Genomic DNA, 21,448 nt, shown 5'->3' with positions numbered 1-21,448 from the left:
GAGAATCCCAAAGCAATTTTTTCTATTTGAATTACTAGTTTTAGTGTCTTTACGGCTTGAAACTTATCATATAATCAATATAATTCCTAACTTAAAATAAGCTGGCAAATAAAATACTAAAGACACAAGTGCATATATAAACACATAATCGTGAATGCAAGCTTAGTAAGTTTGAATTTGGTATGAAAAAATCACATTATTGTATATATCCTTAAAGAGGTAATTGATCCAGCTAATTTGTCTTGATGTACTGATTTGTAATATAATATAACGTGCTATATATTATCACAGATATTAAAGACATTTTTCACTGTTGACATTGTTCTGATGAGATTCTGGTTTAAAATGAAAAAAAGGAGTATGTATGACATCAAAACCAACTTGAATTTTAAAACATTTTTTTGCCAAATTACATTAGCTATGCAAAACGTATGTTTGATAAGTATTGAAAGGTTTGTAATTTGTCAATTAAGAGTGAGTGAAATGTGTGTTTATTGCATTGCTCTGATGTTTTACCTAATTCTGTTAAGATGACTATCAAAAAGGAAATGAATTATTCAATGATTCATTTTTGAAACCTGGCAAATAAGATTACAGAATGAAAATTCTCACGATATGGAGTTTGTGAATGATCTAATAATTCATTATGTACACAGCCTCCTTCTTCCCCCTCGGCATGTGTGTGCTCTTGCATTTACTAAGAGAAGCTTTGTGCAACGTGTCCTACTTTTTTATTTGTTTGTGAAAGTTGTTTTTCCTCCTGCTTGTGTCAAAGTTGGTATTAACACAGATGTTTTCATGAGGGATAATCCCACACCTGTAAATTCTGGAAGTTTGAGATTCCCTCTTCTGGGCCTCAGTGGTTAGGTTTTTAATATTAAGCAGTAACATCTTGAAACATAATGTTGATCTCTGTGCATTTAATTGCCATTTTTGTTTAAAAGTGATTTTGTATAAATTAGTAAATGTCATCCTCAGCAGGTGTTTACTTGGGGGACTTAGAAAGCACCTGTGAATTACTGAAATTTAACTTCCCTCTCCCCTTTCTCCTTCAAATTAGTAGTTCAAATACAGTCAGAAAATTTCAGCAGATTATCCGTTGCCAGCTTGTCCACTACCCTTGATGAATACAAAAAGTACTTTACTGCAACTATAACACGAAAAATAAGAGAACTGATGTACTTTTTTTTTTTTCTGTTTCTTTGCTTTAGGAATGACTGGCAATTACCTACTAACAAACCCTCTTCTTCGACCCCACGGCACTAACAACCCCTATAACACATTGCTCGCTGAAACAGTTGTATGTAATGCCCCTTCAGCTCCTGTATTTAACTCACCAGGTGTGCTTATACTTACGAATAAAACTACCTTTCTTTGCTGCTAAACAGAGCTCTGATCTTTACCCTTTTTCTAGTATACTCAAGTTGCCATATATTTATTATTTCCTCTTTGATTTCTCAATTTAAAAAGAATTACTGTATTGCCCATGCCAGGCTTCTAAAACTGCACTATATTATAGTAAAAATTCAGTCATGATGGTATTTACCAATAATTATCCATGTTTTCAACACAGGTGGCATAAATCTTAATATATTATTACAGGACTGACATCACATGGTCCGAGAGCCCATCTTCAAGATTTATATCATTTAGAGGTATCCTATCTATGTAATATACTGTTTAGTTTACTCTAAAGCTTGCGGACAGAATTTGCTTCTGGAATGAATTAGCTAATAAAGATAATTTGGATGCCTAGGTATAGAAAACTACATCCAGCATTATCAATGTAACCAAACTATAGTATAGTGCAGCTTTATGGGAGTTTTTTTTTTTTTCTTAAAAAAACTTTGAGAATAAAGTTAATATTAGCCAGTTTATACCTATAGTTTTTTATTGGGGGAGGGGGAGAGATTGTCACTAACCCATCCTGTATAACTATGTTTTCTAATAGCTTTTTAAAAAAAAAAAAAAAAGCATTTGTATTTAATGTTAACAGAATTTTCAAGATTTTGGTAAAAGTTATCACGTAATTACTGCTAGCATGTAATATTTATTTGTGGTTGGTATTTGCCACTAAATTAAAGAACTTCGTTTCCGTTTGGTTTTTTTTTTCTTTACTTGAAATTCTTTTTTAACGTAACTGCGGTTTCTCTTTTCATTCTCTTGTTTTTCTTACTTTCCTTATGCTTTCCTCTAGCAACCTACAGAGAGACAAGTATGGGAGTCAAACTTAACTTTGCCTATCAAATGTAAATTTTTTCAGCATGATTTTTAACCGGCACAATTAAAACATAACTAGCAGTCATGAAGTAGACTCAGCGGGCAAGTGGTTCACAATTTCCAACTAAAGTGTTACCAAATTCAAACAGTACATCTATCTGTACTGCCTTTTGTCAGTAATAGAGGTCTGTAGCAAATGCTGTCCATACTTAAGTATACGCAATGCTGAAATAATTTGCTCTTTGAAGCCTGAGGTGCTGTCAACCAGAATGCTTAATAATTGACTTATCATTTCTGCATTCCCACAGTAATCTTGCTACAGGCTGTGGAAAGTCTTCAAGTGAATTACCTGAACTTGGGCAGAAAAAGTTGCCTCTTCAAAACCAGTCAAAGATGTGCTTAAATCTGCAGTATATCATAGAAAACACCTTTTGGATTAGCCAGTATATATTTTCATGTTTATTAAGCAATGATAAAAAGAAAGAAAAAATGACCAGACTGAACCTCTGTGGAGGGAACAAATGCTAACAAGTGCTCTGTGTGTCGCCTGTAACTTACAACACCAAATGTTTTCTAAGTAAAGATGGTGGCACATGCATGAGTCGAGAAAGCTAGAAAATTGCGTCAAGCTAAAGGAAGCCTTACAAATGCTATCATGACTTCCTTTTGTTATACGTGGCGCAGGATAAAAATCACAGTGTCCGTTTTTCAAATGTAGAAGTTGGATCAGAGTTTCTCAGACAATATGAGTCACCAACAAACACCCCCCCACACACACACACTTTCTCCTGTTTCTGCTAATGAGAACTTATTGAACAGTTACCACATGTTTATTGGTCGTGAAATTGAGTTTTCTAGGATAATCTGCAGCTTTAAGAGTGGAGTCAGCACTAAAAAAGGGAAATTTCCTATTTTTTCCAAGAATTCAATTTTTCCTAGACTCCTCCAAGCCTTGCATACAATGCAGCAGCCTCACAGTGGTCAGTTTCATTTCAATAACATCATTTCATTTTTTTTTTCCAGACCTATCTGTAAACAAGTGATTTTTTTTTTTCTCTAGGATTTTGAGAATGAATAACCTAACTTTCCATGGTGCAGACCATTTAATTTTCTCTGAAACTTTTGGTTTTCATTTGCCTGAAAAGCACTGTGATGTCTTAGTTTACATGTTTATGTGTCTGTAGAAAATACAACTCTGATTCAAAGAGAGCATGTTACCATATTTTTTTTCCTCCTAAACCTCTTCTCATATCTTCAGCAGACGTATCCAATCTTTCATTCCTTTAGAGACAAAATTATATTAGCCAAGGCTGACACCCTTTTCCCATTCCATAGTTAATATTTATTATTGGTTTGATTTCTGTGACCCATACTTAAGAAACCTCCAACATTTCTGCGTTTAACCTCCATGCCCATGGTGTCTGTGGGCCAGTCTCGTACAGTAGACTCTGCTGGTTCATTCGGTGCTGTCACTGTGACTGATGCAGACTGCAGGGCTGCAGGCAAACTTTGACCATTAGGAGCCTGGGGCCATTGCTGTTAGAGAGAGTCTTAGTGCCAAAAGAACAAAAACTCAAGATAATGAATATTAAAGGAAAAAGTAAAAGGCTGCTATTGCTGGTAATCTAATTTGTTGAACCCTTGCTCTGACTAAGTTGCTGAGAAGCTTAGAAATTCTTCATCATGTTACAATAAATCATTTTACTTTCTTTTATATATCAGCTACTCTTAGGCCAGATAGCCTGAGCAGACAGACATGATGTGAGTTGTCCAAAGTGAGTCATTCCACCTGCTGTCTATCGTGTTGTTGGATGGTGCTTGTGGGCCCCTGGTCCAGTCAGTATGAGAGATGGCTCTGGCTGTCTTTGTTTAACATGAATTCTTTGTACCTGTCCCATTTTTTTTCATTCTTTTTTTTACTTCATCTCCAGAAAAAGGAAATGTTAGAATGTTGTTTAAAAAGTTGCTTGCCAGTTATGTGGGTTTATGTTGTACATTTGCCTTCGGTTTTTGTATGTGACTTATTCCTTTTTAATTTAGTGTTGTTTAGGACAAATTCTGTTAATTTTATTTTTACAAACCATAGTCTCGTACTTTAAAATGTAAATGTCACTAATGAATTGCTTTGCATTAACTATGCAAGGGCATGGAGTGAAGTCTTCTTTGTGAGAGTGTCAGAGAGATTTGACCAAAAAATCAATGAATACTTACTGCTTACTCTCTCCCCCAAATTGATAAAGTAATATTCCGTATGCCGTCTTCCCTCCCTGGAAAAATAGTAGTATTCTTTCACACTTTCTCCTATTATCTAAGGGGTTGCAACTGTCTACAGTTGGGAACGCGGGAAAGCCTGGCACTTTTCAAGGGTTAGCTTTCAAATACAACTTTGTCCTGAACGACATTAAAAAGTTTTGTGCAAAAGAAGTAAAGGCTCTCTGGGAAGGAACAGAGGCAATAACGGAAACCCCCTCCCTTTTCCGTTTCAGGACATTCACTGAACAATGCCAGGGATACAAGTGCCATGGATACTCTACCGCTAAATGGTAATTTTAACAACAGCTACTCACTGCGCAAGGGGGACTATAACGACAGCGTGCAAGTCGTGGACTGTGGACTAAGTCTGAATGATACTGCTTTTGAGAAAATGATCATTTCAGAATTAGTGCACAACAACCTTCGGGGCGGCGGCAAGACTCACAACCTCGAGCTCGCGCTACCAGTCAAGCCCGTGATTGGAGGCAGCAGCAGCGAAGATGACGCCATCGTGGCCGACGCTTCGTCTTTCATGCACAGCGACAACCCGGGGCTGGAGCTCCATCACAAAGAGCTCGAGGCGCCGCTCATTCCTCAGCGGACTCACTCCCTTCTGTACCAGCCCCAGAAGAAGGTGAAGCCCCAGGGGACTGACAGCTACGTCTCCCAGCTGACGGCCGAGGCGGAGGACCACCTGCAGTCCCCCAACAGAGACTCTCTCTACACAAGCATGCCCAATCTTAGAGACTCTCCCTATCAAGAGAGCAGCCCCGACGTGGAAGAAGACCTCTCTCCCTCCAGGAGGAGTGAGAACGAGGACATTTACTACAAAAGCATGCCAAATCTTGGAGCTGGCCATCAGCTTCAGATGTGTTATCAGATCAGCAGGGGCAACAGCGATGGTTACATCATCCCCATTAACAAGGAAGGGTGTATCCCTGAAGGAGACGTTAGAGAAGGACAAATGCAGCTGGTAACAAGTCTTTAACAGTGCAGCTGAGGAATCCCAGGGGCCACACGCAAGTATTCGTAAAGACTCCGCTGGCCCAGCGCAGCTCCCTCGGCCTCCGCCTGAAGAGATGGCCCTGTTGACCTGTGGTTCTCCAGTGTAAAAAGAGGACTGAACCTTGAAGTTCTGTGAATTTTTATAAAACATACAAAAACTTTGTATATACACAGAGTATACTAAAATGATTATTTGTTACAAAGAAAAGAGATGCCAACCAGGTATTTTAAGATTCTGCTGCTGTTTAGAGAAATTGTGAAGCAAGCAAAGCAAAACTTTCCAGCCATTTTACTGCAGCAGTCTGTGAACTAAATTTGTAAATACGGCTGCACCGTTTTTGTAGGGCCTGCATTGTATTATATACAAGACGTAGGCTTTAAAATCCTGTGGGACAAATTTACTGTACCTTACTGTTCCTGACAAGACTTGGAAAAGCAGGAGAGAGATTCTGCGTCCGTTTGCGGTTCACTGCAAATCTTTTACATTAAGGCAAAGATTGAAAACATGTTTAACCACTAGCAATCAAGCCACAGGCCTTATTTCATATGCTTTCCTCAACTGTACAATGAACTATTCTCATGAAAAATGGCTAAAGAAATTATATTTTGTTCTATTGCTAGGGTAAAATAAATACATTTGTGTCCAACTGAAATATAATTGTCATTAAAATAATTTTAAAGAGTTTGAAGAAAATATTGTGGAAAGCTCTTGGTTGCACATATGTTATGAAATGTTTTTTCTTACACTTTGTCATGGTAAGTTCTACCCATTTTCACTTATTTTCCACTGTACACAGTGTTCTGCTTTGACAAGTCCGTCTTTATTCTTACATTTAAATTTCTTATTGCCAAAAGAGCGTGTTCTGTGGGGGGAAAAAACTCTTTGAAGCCAGTTACGCCATGCCTTGCACAAATGTGGTGAAATCTAGAAAAGAGTGTGTGTTCCCCCTCTGTTTATTCTTGAACAGAGGGCAATGAGGGCACTGGGCACTTCTCACAAACTTCCTAGTGAACAAAAGGTGCCTCTTCTTTTTTAAAAAAGAAAATAAAACCTAAATATTACTCTTCCATATTCCTTCTGCCTATATTTAGTAATTAATTTATTTTATGATAAAGTTCTAATGAAATGTAAATTGTTTCAGCAAAATTCTGCTTTTCTTTTCATCCCTTTGTGTAAACCTGTTAATAATGAGCCCATCACTAATATCCAGTGTAAAGTTTAACACGGTTTGACAGTAAATAAATGTGAATTTTTTTCAAGTAGTTAAAGTGCACTGTTATGTATGATACGTGATTGGCTTTAACGCACTGGTCCTTTCTTACCCCTCCCCCCCACCCCCACTGCCCCACGGCATGCATAGGTCCTTTCATAATATTAACCCATGGGTATGAGAAAGAATACAGTTAAGTTGCCTGATGGTTCTAGGTGCTGTAAAGAATATATTTGTCTTCTAATTGCCCATTACCCATGCACAGAATCTGGCAGATGAGTTTCAGAAGACAAACACACGGAACGTACTTTTGCTTGTTGCATTGCATCAGACCTAAAACAAAAATAAAGAAGGGTTGGAAATTCTACAATAGAATTTGGGCATCATAAAAAACATTGATTTTTCAGCAGAATTGAGAAGAAATTCTGTAAACATACTTTTACGATTTGAGGATTATAGCTCTCCCTACAGGCAGCTGCGAATGACGATATTTGTTATCATGAAAATGTTCAAAAATCATATAATTGAATCTCAACAAATAGATTTTTCCTGTCTACATCATAAGCATTTATACCAAATTCTTCTAAAGGGTAGTGGTTCTCAAGTGCTTCCACGAAGTTAAAAGTAACTTTTTCTTTTTTTATGTGGACACACTTCGTCATGCCTATTGAATTTAAAAAGAATAATGAGAGGGAAAAAGTGTATGTTCATAGATCTAAATGCAGGCACAGTAAGGCAGACACTAATAAAGGATTCTTTTAATAATAGGGTAACCACAGAGGAGTGTATCCACATTTGGCTAATATTTGAGTTGGAAATTGATTATAAGAAATTATGTTGATATTCAAACAGATTTGACAATCCTCTGAGAAGGGTATTTTTATCTCTTTGGCTAAACTTCTTCAGGAGTTTACAAAACTTTATTTAGAAGCATTATCAAATAATCAAAAGTTTTAATTTTCTATTTTGATACACTTTTCCCTATCAAACTATACAGTGTTGCAGGATATATACTTCCCAGTTGTACAAGCCAAGTAGCGTCAGGCTGGTTCAGTAATGAATTACCCACCCACCCCCCAAAAAAAGTTGCATTCATTATTCAGTTAGTGCTTTTTCTTTCTCTTCAGGCAGTTCTTAAAACTGGTATGATGTGAACGAGTACATAAGGACATGGTACCTAAATGGTTACTGTTCTCTTCAGAAAACGTAATCTATTATGGATTGCCTCTATTAGAGAAGACAATTTGGGAGCCATCTTTCATCTTTGTCACCAAAAGAAGAATCAACTTTAAAACAGATTTCTTTTTTAAAGTGTATAAATGTTACCTTAAATTCCATTCAGGGGGTTCCTGAGTGGTTCAGTTGGTTGAGCGTCTGACTCTTGATTTCAGCTTAGGTCATGAGCTCACGGTCATGGGCTTGAACCCTGCACTGGGCTCCACTCTGAGCATGGAGCCTGCTTAAGATTCTCTCTGTGTCTCTCTCTGTCTCTCTTTGTCTCTCTCTCTCTCTCTCTCTCTCCCTCTGCCCCTCTCCCCTGCTTGCACACGCACTCTCTCAAAGGAAATTTTTAAAACTTTCAGGAGGTCCCCTGGTACGAATTAACATTTATGTTTAAATTAATCTATTGACTGACACATTATTTTATTTATTAGCACAATGATTTTTTGGAGACTTCTCAGACTTCATTGGGTATAGAATTTCCACATCCTTGATTGTTTCTTTTTGTGATAGTCACGACTGTGAACTTTTATTCACACTGTTGTACCTATTCCCAGGGACAGACATAACTGGTCTACTAATAATAAGGAAATTTTTTTCCATTTATTACAGTTGCAGCTTGATACAGTCCAGATTGACCTCTTTTATTATTTTAAAATATAGGCTTGGTTTTGTTCTTACATATATATATACACACACATATACAGACACACATGGATGGCCGATTCCTCTTACAGGCTTTTAAAATCATTTATGTATAAGGAAGAGGATCCATACAAATCTATAAAGTACTTAAATAGTTGTCAGTTCAAACCCCTACGCATTCGAGGGTAGTTACATACAATATTTTAACCAGTAAAACAACAGCTACAGATATTTCACAAAGCACCAACACCATCCTCTCTCCACGAAGAAGCATTACACACAAATTCGTTAACACACTTCAAAAGACAAATTCATATGCACTTGTTAAAGGGATGCCTGCTTTATGTATTTCAGTGAGAAAAAAAAAAATGTATGTTTCCATCAATTCAACTTTGAACTTCAGGCTTAAGATTGACCTTCAAGATGTTCTCATGAGATAGAGTGTTTTGTAAAGAGTTTTAACTCATAAAATTTTTATTGCAGTTATAACCTTGTAAGTAGAAACACTTGACTGAATGCATGCAAGTTGAATTTCTGAAATGAAAATAGCTCTTCATATTTGATACTGAAATTTTCTTTAAAGACTGTAATCCCTGCAGTATTTTACGAGTAAAACTTAGGAGCAAGTGTTCACACAATCCTGTGTTCCAGAGATTTCTCTTACCACAAAATTGTTGCATTTAATCTCACACATCAGTATGAAGAGTTACTGTCATGTTGAATATAGATGAGGATTGCTTCACAGGGCAATAAAATGCGTATGCTTTTTGGTGAACATGCTATATCACCACTTCCTGCTGGTGAGCATCAAGTTGATTTTGAGTAGTCCTTAAATAGTATGTATTGGCAGACTAGAAGCATTAGCGAGTGAATAGTTGGGGGTTTGCAGATTATTTCCTGACCGTCTTAATTATCATTTGAATGGTATAGAACGAGGATTTTCTGTTATGTCACTTCGAGTCTTTCTCCAAAGGATCATAGAAACACATGAGCTAAAGGCACCAAACAAAACCTTGAATGTTTAGAAGATCACACGCTTAACCCACATATACTTTGTGCATCTTACTGGCACTTCGTTCCAAAATGCATGGGACTAATGGAAACTCCTGTACATTATCCAAGTTCATTTCAAGGCACTGTGGTCACCGAGTTGTCAACACCAGGGTGACGTATCTGTCAGAAGGCATTAATAATAAGCTGTAGGTGCACCATATAATAAGGCTTACTAAGTCTACTGTAAATATTTTTCAAATATTGGCAGTGGATCACCCCTCAGCTCTTAATAAGATTTCTCTGGATTCTTCATCCTTTTCCTGACAGCTTTACTGTTTACTGAATGTGCAGTAAACTTTCTTTCTGAGAAAGAAGTCTTCAGATGTCAGTTTGATTTTTAAAGCCTATTGTTTTAACTGGTAACATTTTTTTCTGAATACATGGTAAATTGTTGTTAGGTATGCTAGCATTTAACATTAGAGGTCACTGTACGGAATAAGAAACAAAGCAAATAACCCAATACAACTGAGCTGACCAAAATCCTCACCTGCTTTGGGAAAAAAAAATACTGCTCTGTGAATCTTCCACACATTTCTCCTATTGTTTGCTTACTGAAACTCTAAGACAAAAATCCCTTAGAAATGTTTAAAATGCAAAGTTAGTCTTAAGCAAACCAATGTTGTCTGAGCAAAAGAGACCAGTGATGAATGATGGAGTTTGGAGTAGTTTTCGGAATGTTTTTCATAAACATTTTTAAATCATATGTCAGAACTAAACTTTTTAAAAAGCATTTTGGCAGTCACAGCAACGTGGCTTTTGCTGTTTGATTTTATTAGGCATAAAATGACCGATCTTTTGGTATTCTCTTAGAAAGGCTGACAGCTACTGTATAGAACCCCCAGGAATAATAATGATAGGTATCAGAGATATTGATTAGATGAAAGATTCACTTATGTTTTTCTGCTGAAATATCAATCCTGATAGATGGCTTTTAAACCAAAACATTGCATTAGCACACAGTAAATTCTTTCGGCGGTAGAGAAAAGGAGCTACAAAACAAGAATTGCTGTGTAATTTTTAAAAGAGATCTCAGACTAAATGATGTTGCGTTTCCTAATTTCACATATCGCAACGAAAGTGCTGGCACCTACTATTTAGTAGATGCTTCGTAGGTGCCAGGCTCTGTGCTTTATCGCATTTAATCCTCTCCATAAGCCTCTGAGAACAGTACTCATTATCTACTCTTACAAAAGAAGATAAGTGATTTGCTTAAGGTCTCACAGCTGGTGAGTGGCCAGACCTGCCCTAACATGATGTTTGTTTGACTACAGAGTTTGGGCATTTAAGCCAACATATGTCACCTCTGATTTTACTCGAAGTTCCAAGAATATTCTTTATCCTTCATGCACTCTCTCTGATTGTAGTCGGAGAGAACAGGTTGATTGGTTTTGAGTTTTTAGAGCTGTAAAGGAAAGTGAAGTAAAAAAGTCAGTTAATTAAGTCAAAGTGTTTCAGAGAAAGATACCCCTGGTAGAAGACCATCTACCTCAAATTTTAGAAGTGGGCCCATTAGATAGATGAGTTGTAGTTGAATGTAAAGTGTGTTGGTTACTAATTTACTATTTCCCTTGGGAAATAAAAGATCATCATGAGGGAATTGCTGGTAGGAATCAAAAACAAAAACAAAAACAGAAGATTTTGATTCAGGATGTCAAATTTCTAGTCCTCACCTGACCACTAAAATAATATTGGCTTACTCAGTGAACAATCACAAAAATGATAGTTTATTCGAGTACATGCTTTTTATTTTCCTTCACAGTCAAGTCATAATAACAATGGAAAAGCCATGCAAACAATCAAAATAGTTGAGTTCCCTTAACTCTTTTAAGAGTTAGTATTGTTTTAAATTTAAATGGTGTGTAAGGTGAGGGGTGTGTGTGTGTGTGTGTGTGTGTGTATTTCAGTGTTTAGGCCTTTTCAAGTTTGTAATCTAGCATTGTCTTTAACATTTGGCCAGAGACCTATTCTTTTCCTTTGAAAAATGAAGAGTTTGTTGGAAATGTAGCCCACTAAGACAGGTATTACACTGAGCTTTCTGATTTATTGCATTAATTCCCACAACTGTTGAATGCAAGTATTCTTACAAGGGAGGACACTGAGGACCTAAGCGTCAACTTAGCCAACTACAAAGCAGTGTGCGGGAATTGGAACTCAGCCTCATGCTTGAGCCCAGGCCCTTAAGCACTGTTTAATTCTGCCCCTAGGGACAGTCAGTCTGCCTACAGGCCCCCCCCCCCCCCATCTCCATCCTAGCAGTTAGGCAGTACCAAAAGCCATGTGCACTGACTTTTCTGCTCATTAAGTAGCTGGTCTTGGGGGTAATGGAGGTTAAGGGAAGAATACATAAGGGATCTGAGACTATACGTGGGCTCCTGTCAAATTGGACACTGTCTCTTCTCCCAGCCACTGCACCTGGGGGCTGTCTGAATGGCCTTGGTGCTACTCACTCCTGTGGCTGGCTCCTGCTTGCTTCCTGTCGTTCCTTACTCTCTCTCCATTTTCTCTTCAAGCTTTTTGGTTTTTGGTGGTGGTGGTATTTATTTTATTAAGAAAAACCATTTTAGTTCTTAATCGTATCTCCTTTCGTGTATCATCTTTTCACTTCACGGATTTGAGCCTTTATTCTTGCTAGAGTATATATTTTAGTGTGCAGATTTCCTCTTTAATCTCATTGTCTTCTAGCTTCGTAAGCATTTTTAAAAATCTCATCTATTTTATATTATTTTTTAGTATTAACCTTTCATCTTTATTGGGATATAAATTGCTCATTTTAAATGTCTTTTTAATTTTACTTCCTAATTTCCTGATTTTCTTTTTGCCCTTCACGTTCTTTGCAAAACAAAAAAGTTCCTTCTGTTTCTTTTCATTTTTTTTCTTAACTTTTCTTTTTCAATAGTCAACCAGAGTTACAGCCGCAAAAAACGGCAGCCTTGAAAACAGTCTCCAGCATTTCAATCCTACTTGCAATTCTTATATATTTATCCCAGTTTTAGTGTTTATTGTATATGATAAGGTATTCATATAAATAATTTAATGAAGTAGAGGTATAATGGTTATGGAATCTTCAGACTCACATAGACATAGGTTTAAGTTGGCTCTCTCTTGGGCAAATTGCTTCACCTCTCTCAAATTGTTTCCTCCTCCGTAAAATTGGAATCAGCCTACCTTGCCAAGGGTTGCCGTGCAGATTAGAAGTAATGTATGTAAAGTGCCTTAGCGCAGCATCTGGCACGTGATAGGCACTCAAGAGATAGTAGCTTTTTTCTTCAGGAAGATATTGTGAGTAGCATAAACATCTCCCGACTTTAAGTTTTATGAAAATAATCAGTCATCAGGACTTCAACTGGATTGTCATTATCTGCCTCAAGCTGTGTGGCTAGGATGGCTCGGTAACACTTTAGGAACAATGCACCCACAGCCCGCTGGCTCCCGCCGCCAGAGGTGGGTCACTCTAGGGGATGCTCGGCTGTCTGCGGTGATCTGGGTTAACGAGAGCAAAGGGGAGCAGGCCTCTGAGTCTCCTTCTGGAATATTAACTTAGCTAATTAAAACAACATTTATCTTATGCAGAGAAGTGTGCCCCTCAGTTCTCTACTTCTCTACTTTCTCTTTTCCTTCCTTTTGCTTCTTGTTCTTGCCTACAAAGCAGCAGACAAGTCTCTTGCTTTATTTCCTTTTTCTTTAATCATCTTCTATGTGTTCTATGTATAAAAGTAGGTGGTGGAACACAGAAATGAAGGATGTCTCTGCCCCTGAATTAATAGTGGTAATAACTAACATTGATCACCTATTGTTTGCTAAGTGCTGTATTTAAACCCTTCCTGAATATTATTTCATTTAAAAATGCTAATTTTTGTAACAGTCCTAGGGCATAGACACTATTATCACCTGCATTTTTATAAGTGAGGAAACCAAATCTTAGCAAGGTGAAGTAACTTGCTGAAGATTAAAAATCTAAGTCACTGGAGAACCTGAGAACCTAAGTTCCTAGGGACCTTGTTATGATACAACGACTGACCTGGCTTGGAACCAAAACATATTTAAGAGGATAATTACAACATGATAAGCTAAAGGCTTAACTATTGTGAGAGCACAAAGGAGAGAGGCGTTGACTGAAAGGAAGAAAGGCTTTATTGAGGAGATCGTGTTAGGCTAGGTTTTGAAGGATAAGTAGGAGTTTGCTAGGTGAACAAAATAGAGAAGGAACATTCTAAGTAGACGGAAAATTGTGTGAAAAGCCAACACACGTGAAAAGACATGAGATGATTTGAGGGAGATGTTCTTTGTGGCTGGAAGAATATAAGGTGCCTGATGAGTGTGGTGACCAAAAGTCTGGGGACGTAGTAAGGCCAGAATGAAAGGGTCTTGAATGCCCCTTGGGTGCTGGAGCTGATGTCTGTTGTTTTCTGCCCACGTTAGAAGATGGGAAGGGAATTAGTGTTTAGTGAGATCTCTATGTGCCTTATTTACATTATTTCATTTAATTTTCACAACCATACAAGGAAGTAGGCAATTATTATTATTATTATTATCAAAGTATACAAATTATAAGAGAAACTCTCACTAAGTTCTCACAAAATCAGCATGCTAATGTAGCACCCAGAAAGGGAAACAGAATACGGACTCCCAAAGCCGCCGTGTGTCCTCTCCCAGAATTATACCCCCAAGGATAACAGTACCCGGCTTCTAACACCATGGTTTAACCTTGCCTATTTTGAGCTATGTAAAGTGGAATATGGCAATATATCATATGCTGTGGATGCCTTCTTTTCTTCAACATTATACTTGTGGGATCTGTTAATGCAGGCATACACAGTTGTAGTTCATTCCTTTTCATTGCCGCATAATGTTCCATTGATGACTACATCACGAATTCTTTCGCTAGCCTCAGAGTAGCTATTATGATCTCTCCTTCACAAATGATAAAACTTGGGTAGGTTATAAATAACTAGCTTTAAATCACAGAGCTAAAAAGCGGCAGAACTAAGACTGATCCAATACTATCCCATTCGAATGCCTGGAGGGCGGTATCAGATGGGGCTTGAATCATTGAATCTCTAGTCAACAATACTATATCGAGGGCATTGCACCATGATTTATTGTGTGCCAGGTACCCTTCTTGCTGCCGAGGGCACAGCAAGGAATAAAACAGATTCCCTCCCAATAACATTTAGATGAGAAGATAGCATCGGCCACCATATAGAGCATCATATATGGTACCATCGGCTGCTGTATACAGCAAGGAATTTGTAGCAGGCCCTGTTCTAAGTGCTTTGCCTGTATTACTTCATGTATTTTGAAAACAAATCCCAGGAGATAGGTACAGTAGCTCTTCTCATGATCCCCACGCTACAGATGATGATGTGAAACGTGGAGAGTGCAAGTCCCCCGCCTTATGTCCCACAGTTAGCACACAGAAGAACCAGGGTTCCAATCCAGACAGTTTGGCTCCGGAGTCTGTGCACAAAGCCACAGAGCCTTGAGGGGTAAAATGATAAAGAATACTGTGGTAAGAAAGCTGGTCTGGCTAGGATGTGGGAAAGGCCTCCCAAGGAAGGCATGTCTCAGTTGGACACCTGAATAGTGACCAAGAGGTTCTTGTTTGAAGATCTGGAAAGAAAACCTTCCAGGCACAATGAACACCATGTAAAACGGCTCTGAGTCAGGGATGAGTTTGGCGTGTTTAAGGTCAGAAAGAAAGAGGACAATGGAGAGAAATGAGGTCTTAGCCACAGACAGGTTGGAGCTAGAGAGACATGGGGTGAAATACCACCTTCAACACATACTAGGAGTTATTGTTCTTTCTACATTGTTCTACCTTGTTGGTTTCATAACCAACTTCATTGGTCTCTTCCGTGGAATAACGTGTTCTGTAGAAAGGCTTAGAACAATTTCTTTATCCATTCATCCGTTGACGGACATTTAGGCTCTTTCCATAATTTGGCTATTGTTGAGAGTGCTGCTATAAACACTGGGGTACAAGTGCCCCTGTGCATCAGCTCTCCTGTATCCCTTGGGTAAATTCCTAGCAGTGCTATTGCTGGGTCATAGGGTTTATATACACAACGGAATACTACGTGGCAATGAGAAAGAATGAAATATGGCCTTTTGTAGCAATGTGGGTGGAACTGGAGAGTGTTATGTAAGTGAAATAGGTCATAGAGAGAAAGACAGATACCCTATGTTTTCACTCTTATGTGGATCCTGAGAAACTTAACAGAAAACCATGGGGGAGGGGAAGGAAAAAAAAAAAAGAGGTTAGAGAGGGAGGAGCCAAAACATAAGAGACTCTTAAAAACTGAGAACTGAGGGTTGATGGGGGGTGGGAGGGAGGGGAGGGTGGATGATGGGCCTTGAGGAGGGCACTGTTGGAAAGGGCACTGGGTGTTGTATGGAAAACAATTTGACAATACATTTCATATTTAAAATTTAAAAAAAAGAAAGCCTTAGAACACTGATGAGGCAAGTAATCAGCGTTCAAAATTTTGTTTCTCCTTATTCCTGTTCCCATGCTATCCCTCCCCAAGGGCACTGGTGCAACCAGGAACTGTGAGAGGTCGTCAGTAGCTTGTGAAAGAAGGTGACTATTTTCTCAAAGTCTCCCGTCTGCTCTTTTTCATTACTGGTTGTAAATCACCAAGTGGGGTTTGGAGCTGTCATGAAGGGCATCTCAGGTCAGAATCCTTTCCCCATTCACGTAGCAGATGTGGCAAGGGTCGGAGTGAAAAGAGAAGGACGCCCAAAGAGCTGGAGGCTCAGTGAAACTTTACCAGGACACCTCTGAAGTCCAGAACTGCATTTCTCGACGTCTGTCAGGGTGCATTTCAAACGAGAAAACCGCCTCTGTTTGGGATTAGCACTGTTTCAAGGTGAGACAATGTTATGCGCTGCTCGTCGGATGAGTCGGTTCTAATTATATGCCTCCTTGATTATTGTTCTGCAGATTGATTAGAACCATATTCAAGACATTTGTAGATCATAGTTCCTGGACACTTCTATATGTTAGCAAATCAAGTATAATTTATCCCTGGAATTATTGGTTAGGGACGGCTTCTTTTTTTCAATGCATGTTCTCTCTAGCTTATAATTTTAATTAGTGCTTGCTCCCAGTTCACACCGAGAATAGGGATGATTGTCACTTCGGCACTGATGCACAGCCTTAGCTTGTAATGCAACTTTGACTTTTGCATTCAGATTCCTTAATCAGTGCTGGATGTAGGATAAGGGAAACAGCTGAATTAAAGTTACAGTGCCGTAGGAAATTGAATAGCCCTTCAATTTAGGAAGTGAATTTGAATTAGATTACTTGTAGGCAAGACTAGGTCTGCCAATCCAGGTATCCTTATCTACCATGACCAATTTTGAGCAAAGATCACCCTTTTCCTGCACCCAGATCCAAATGCAAGTGACTAGACCTGGAGAGGGCTCCGTGTAAGAGGGGAGAGAGACCTTGCTGCCTGGCACACTGTTGCTCATAGCTTCTTGAGGAAGGGAATCGCAGGTATTATTGCAATGCGATTGCAGAAGCTTTTGGTGATTAGATTGCCTCATCGTCTATCCTTCTGCCATAAAGCGACACCAAATTTTCTTCCCCTTTTTCTGTTGCATTGAAGGAGGTAAACAAAGGCTTCCCTGGTGCTTTTTGCTGTAGCGAATGCCTATGTAGGAGGGAAGGACAGTTAACTTCCTGAAAATGCAAAATAGCTGTAAGAAAAAAACCTGCTTTGAATTTCTGATTACCCTCTTTCTACCCAAGATAATATTGTATTGTTTCTTGCAAGATCTAGTATCTTGAACAAGATAATTATATTCCTCCTGAAACTCAAGCAGAATTTTCCCTCTGTGAAATACAAGAAAGCTACCTATTTCAGAAAGACGTAAGGTTAAATTTAATCACTTCATCTCTGATCTTCAAGTGAAATTTAATTATCAATGTCTTGACATACATTGACTAATGTACAAATAGCGCCAATGAGTGCAGAAGAGTGGGAATGTGTGCAAAAAATAATAATAATAATAAAGAGTTGAGAGGAGTTTGACAGAAGTTTGGAAGTGTCGGCAATACAATCTGATTCAGCAAGTTCAAGCTCTTTCCTTCCGAAAAATGCAGTTGGTATTAAAATGCAATATTGCTTGGCAGTGCAAATATGAATATTTAACAGTAACAAGCTGATGCAGTTTAAATGTTCATAGGCCCTGGTTTAACAGAGTTTTGTGAGGAAGATTTACTTTCCTGAAGTGAAAGGAGGTGTTTGAAATGAAGTAGAATATCCTTGAGGATTTTTATCACCCACTAAAGTTTAAGGAAGGCTGTTTCATTGTAGAGTTGAGTTTGATCATCAGAAAGCCAGTGTAAACTTTGCCCTTAATGAACAGTCTGAGTAAGGAAAGAATTTTCCCAAATAAAATTAAGGCTTTGATATTTGTTGTGTTAGTCAAGGTGCTCCAGAGAGACAGAACCAGTAGGATGTGTATATGTATAAAGAAAGGGATTCATTTCAAGGAACTGGTTCACACTGCGAGGGAGGCTGGCAAGTCCAAAATCTGCGGGTAGAGCAGGAAACTGGGAGGGCTGATGCTACAGTTAAGTCCCAAGGCCTGCGGGCTGAAGAATTCCCTCTTGTTCAGGGGAGGTCAAACTTTTGCTCTACTCAGGCTTTCAACTGGTTGAAAGAATCTCATCCACAATCTGCTTTGGTCCAAGTCCACTGATTTATTGATTTCTTTATTATTGAAACATAGTTGACACCCAATGTTACATTAGTTTCATGCACTTTTTTGTGGCCAGAGTCAGGAAGAGCTATGGCATTGGTATATCCTAGAGACTGTAGCTTTTCATGATCCCTGTCAAACTGAAACAACAGTCTTGGTATCATCTGGTCTTGTGTCAGCCTAGGAGAGCCCCTTACCAAGAATACATAGTCACTGGGATTTGGGTTAGATATTATTTATATCAACCTGCTTACAAGCTAAGGATCTCAAGAGATTGCCCCCAGGAAGGCAAATGACTGGAGCCAATGTCAGTAACACACCCTATTGGGTAAATGAGAAAACCAAAATGGCACCATGATAAAATATTATAGCAGAAGGGGAAAGGAATATCAGCCTTCTTTTTTTAAAAAAAAAATTAATGTTTCTACTTATTTCTGAGACAGAGAGAGACAGAGCATGAGTGGGGAGGAGCAGAGAGAGAGGTAGACACAAAATCCGAAGCAGGATCCAGGCTCTGAGCTGTCAGCACAGAGGCCTACACGGGGCTTGAACTCCAAACCATGAGATCATGACCTGAGCCGAAGTCGGTCGCTCAACCAACTGAGCCACCCAGGCGCCCCATCAGCCTTCTCTCTTAATGAAAAGTCATCTCAGGGGTGGCACCTGGGTGGCTCAGTCCGCTGAGTGACTGACTCGATTTCAGCTCAGGTCATGATCCCAAGGTCATGGAATTGAGCGTCAGGCTCTACACTGAGTGTGGAACCTGCTTCAGATTCTCTCTCTCTCTCTCTCTCTCTCCCTCTTCCTCTACCCCTATTCCCAGCTCATGCACTCTCTCTCTCTCTCTCTCAAATAAAATTTAAAAAATAATTTTTAAATAAAATGCTTAAAAAATTTAGTAGTTTTGGTCGTTCAAACAAGTTCTGGAGATGGATGGTGGAAATGGTCGCATAACAATGTGAATCTACTTAATGACACTGAACTATATACTTAAAAATGGTTAAAATGGTAAATTTTATGTATATTGTATCATAATTTAAAAGCTTATCTGGACTATTTGCCCATGTTTAATCTCCTGTTTATTATGAAATATCAATTATTTAGTTAAATATTTATTTAACCTATCTGCAACTGGTATAAAATAGACCCAGAGACTAATTGAAAAGAGTCTATATGAGACCTTAATGTACTAAAAAAGGAACATTTTACTGCAGGAAATATTTTACTTTTGGAGAAAAAAAAATCGATAATCTTACCTGAGGAGACATGTAAAAACAAACAAACAAAGAAAGAAAACCATGAATATTACAGAGTTAAATATAACAGTTGGAATTTTTAAAGTTAAAAAATGTAGATAGAGATGTTTAGATATAGAAAGGTTTTATAATCAAAAAAAAGAAAGATTTTATAATCATAAGACCAATGAAGGAAAAATTATATAAATATGAGTCGATCACATGCAACATAAAAGTCTCCATAGAAATAATGAAAACAAATGCAAAAATCAATATTTAATAAAAACATTAAAATGTATTCAAGCTTACTAGGATCAAACATATAAATTTTTACAGGGGAGGACGCATCAGTTAGTAATATAAGCAGTTCCAACATCATAACAAAGTGTCTCACTGAAGAACCTGAGTTACTATTTTTACTAAATTTATCAGCAGTGAAACCACAGTTTTTTGCACTGTTTTGGCCTTTACAGATTTATGTAGGAATTTCTGAGCAAACTCAATGAAGAAGCACAGAGATAATTAGATTGTTAAGACATCTCCACAGCAAACTCAAAGAAACTGGTATTTATTAAATCTAAGGAAAAGCATTGTTTAAAACAGTAAAAGTAGAAATATTATGTTATCAAAAGGCACTGATCAGTTTTGTTTTTACAGAAGAAAGAAAAACAAGAAGTGGTTCTTGCAGGAGAATTTATATTACAGTCCAGCATTTTGGATATTCCAAGGCACCAATTTTGCAGTAGGTTATGAAAGATGGTTCGAAAAATCTTTCCAGATGATATTTTAAAACAGAGAGAGATTTTATTCTAGCTCAGGTGCTTTTGTTTTAGGTTAGAAGCTCTACGAAAAACCCTCTCAAGTTTTGATTCCAAATCCAGACTTGATGCAAGATAGCTTTAGAAATGCATGTTTTAAATAGATCTCAATGCTCAATAAAACCAGCTTTCATGCTCCAGGCTGAAATAGTCCCCTACCTTCAGAGAGTCCGCTTACACGTGGCACTTGGTCTGTTACCATATCAAGCAAACAGAGCAAGTTATCCTCTCAGCCAAAGGAATTCTGGGTTTGTGAAAATTAGGTATTCTCTCAGACTCCGTGTAAAGTAGATTAAACGAGGTAACAGTGTGAACAACGTGAAAATGCCTCTCTCAGAACTGGGAGCCACCCCAGCAAATAAGACTTGCACACTAGCAGAACATATAGTTGAGAAGTAGAAAAAAAAAAAAAAAATATATATATATATATACATATATATATACACGCACATATACACATATATATTCATATATTCAAGGCTGTTTTTACATTAGGGTTATAAATAATTATAATATTAATATGGAGAATGTTTACTATGTGCCAGACACTCACTTACTCCTTCAATAACTCTGTGAAGGAGGTAGTATTATTATCCCTTCCTAAGATGAAGAAGCTAAGGCACAGAATGGTTACAAGAAATGTGGAGATGTGAAGGGACATGGGGGGGGGTGGGCAATCCGGTTGGAAAAAGAGCCTGAAGGTAAATTGTGGGAGATTTACGATACTGTGATACAAGTTTATACTTTATTTTAGGCAGGCTTTTGTGAATTTCTGAGGACAGAAATGACTAACCATGGTATACTTACAGCATTGGTCACTGTTCTTATTACACTGGTGAATATGTGCCAGGGTAAGAACTGTAGTCTTGAGATATTGAAAGGGCTTAGATATTAGGTAAGGGAGAAAAGAATGGGGATGGGAGGGAGGTCCTAGGTTGAGACATTATGGAGAGAGGATATACAGAAACTTGATTGCTAATTGTATGTCATGAGAGGGAAAGGAAAGTTGAGGATGTTTTCTTTTTATTAATTTCATAAAGAGGGTAGGATTGCATTTCGTGAATAGTATCTGCAC

The 21,448-nt window shown here is 38.1% G+C and overlaps 1 protein-coding gene across 32 annotated transcripts in view; it reads left to right on the top strand.

The window, feature by feature from the left end:
- The window catches only part of ADGRL2 (adhesion G protein-coupled receptor L2), a 625,339-nt gene extending 618,598 nt beyond the window's left edge, over positions 1-6,741 (top strand). For 13 of the 32 annotated variants that reach the window (XM_060625624.3, XM_060625633.3, XM_060625635.3 and 10 more), the window contains 2 exons: positions 1,212-1,340; positions 4,707-6,741. In XM_060625624.3, the coding sequence (XP_060481607.1) occupies positions 1,212-1,340; positions 4,707-5,461 (884 nt within the window). In that variant the 3' untranslated portion in view covers positions 5,462-6,741. Of the gene's footprint in view, positions 1-1,211; positions 1,341-1,573; positions 1,656-2,197; positions 3,996-4,706 lie in introns of those variants that run through there. The other 19 variants (XM_060625637.3, XM_060625638.3, XM_078451755.2 and 16 more) reach the window with 7 other exon arrangements.
- Positions 6,742-21,448: the final 14,707 nt, after the last annotated feature.

Source organism: Panthera onca, chromosome C1 (genome assembly GCF_046562875.1).
Source record: "Panthera onca isolate mPanOnc1 chromosome C1, mPanOnc1 haplotype 2, whole genome shotgun sequence".
NCBI classification, from domain to species: domain Eukaryota; kingdom Metazoa; phylum Chordata; class Mammalia; order Carnivora; family Felidae; genus Panthera; species Panthera onca.
Note: the sequence above shows the minus strand (reverse complement) of the source record. Positions and strands in the feature narration are given on the sequence as shown.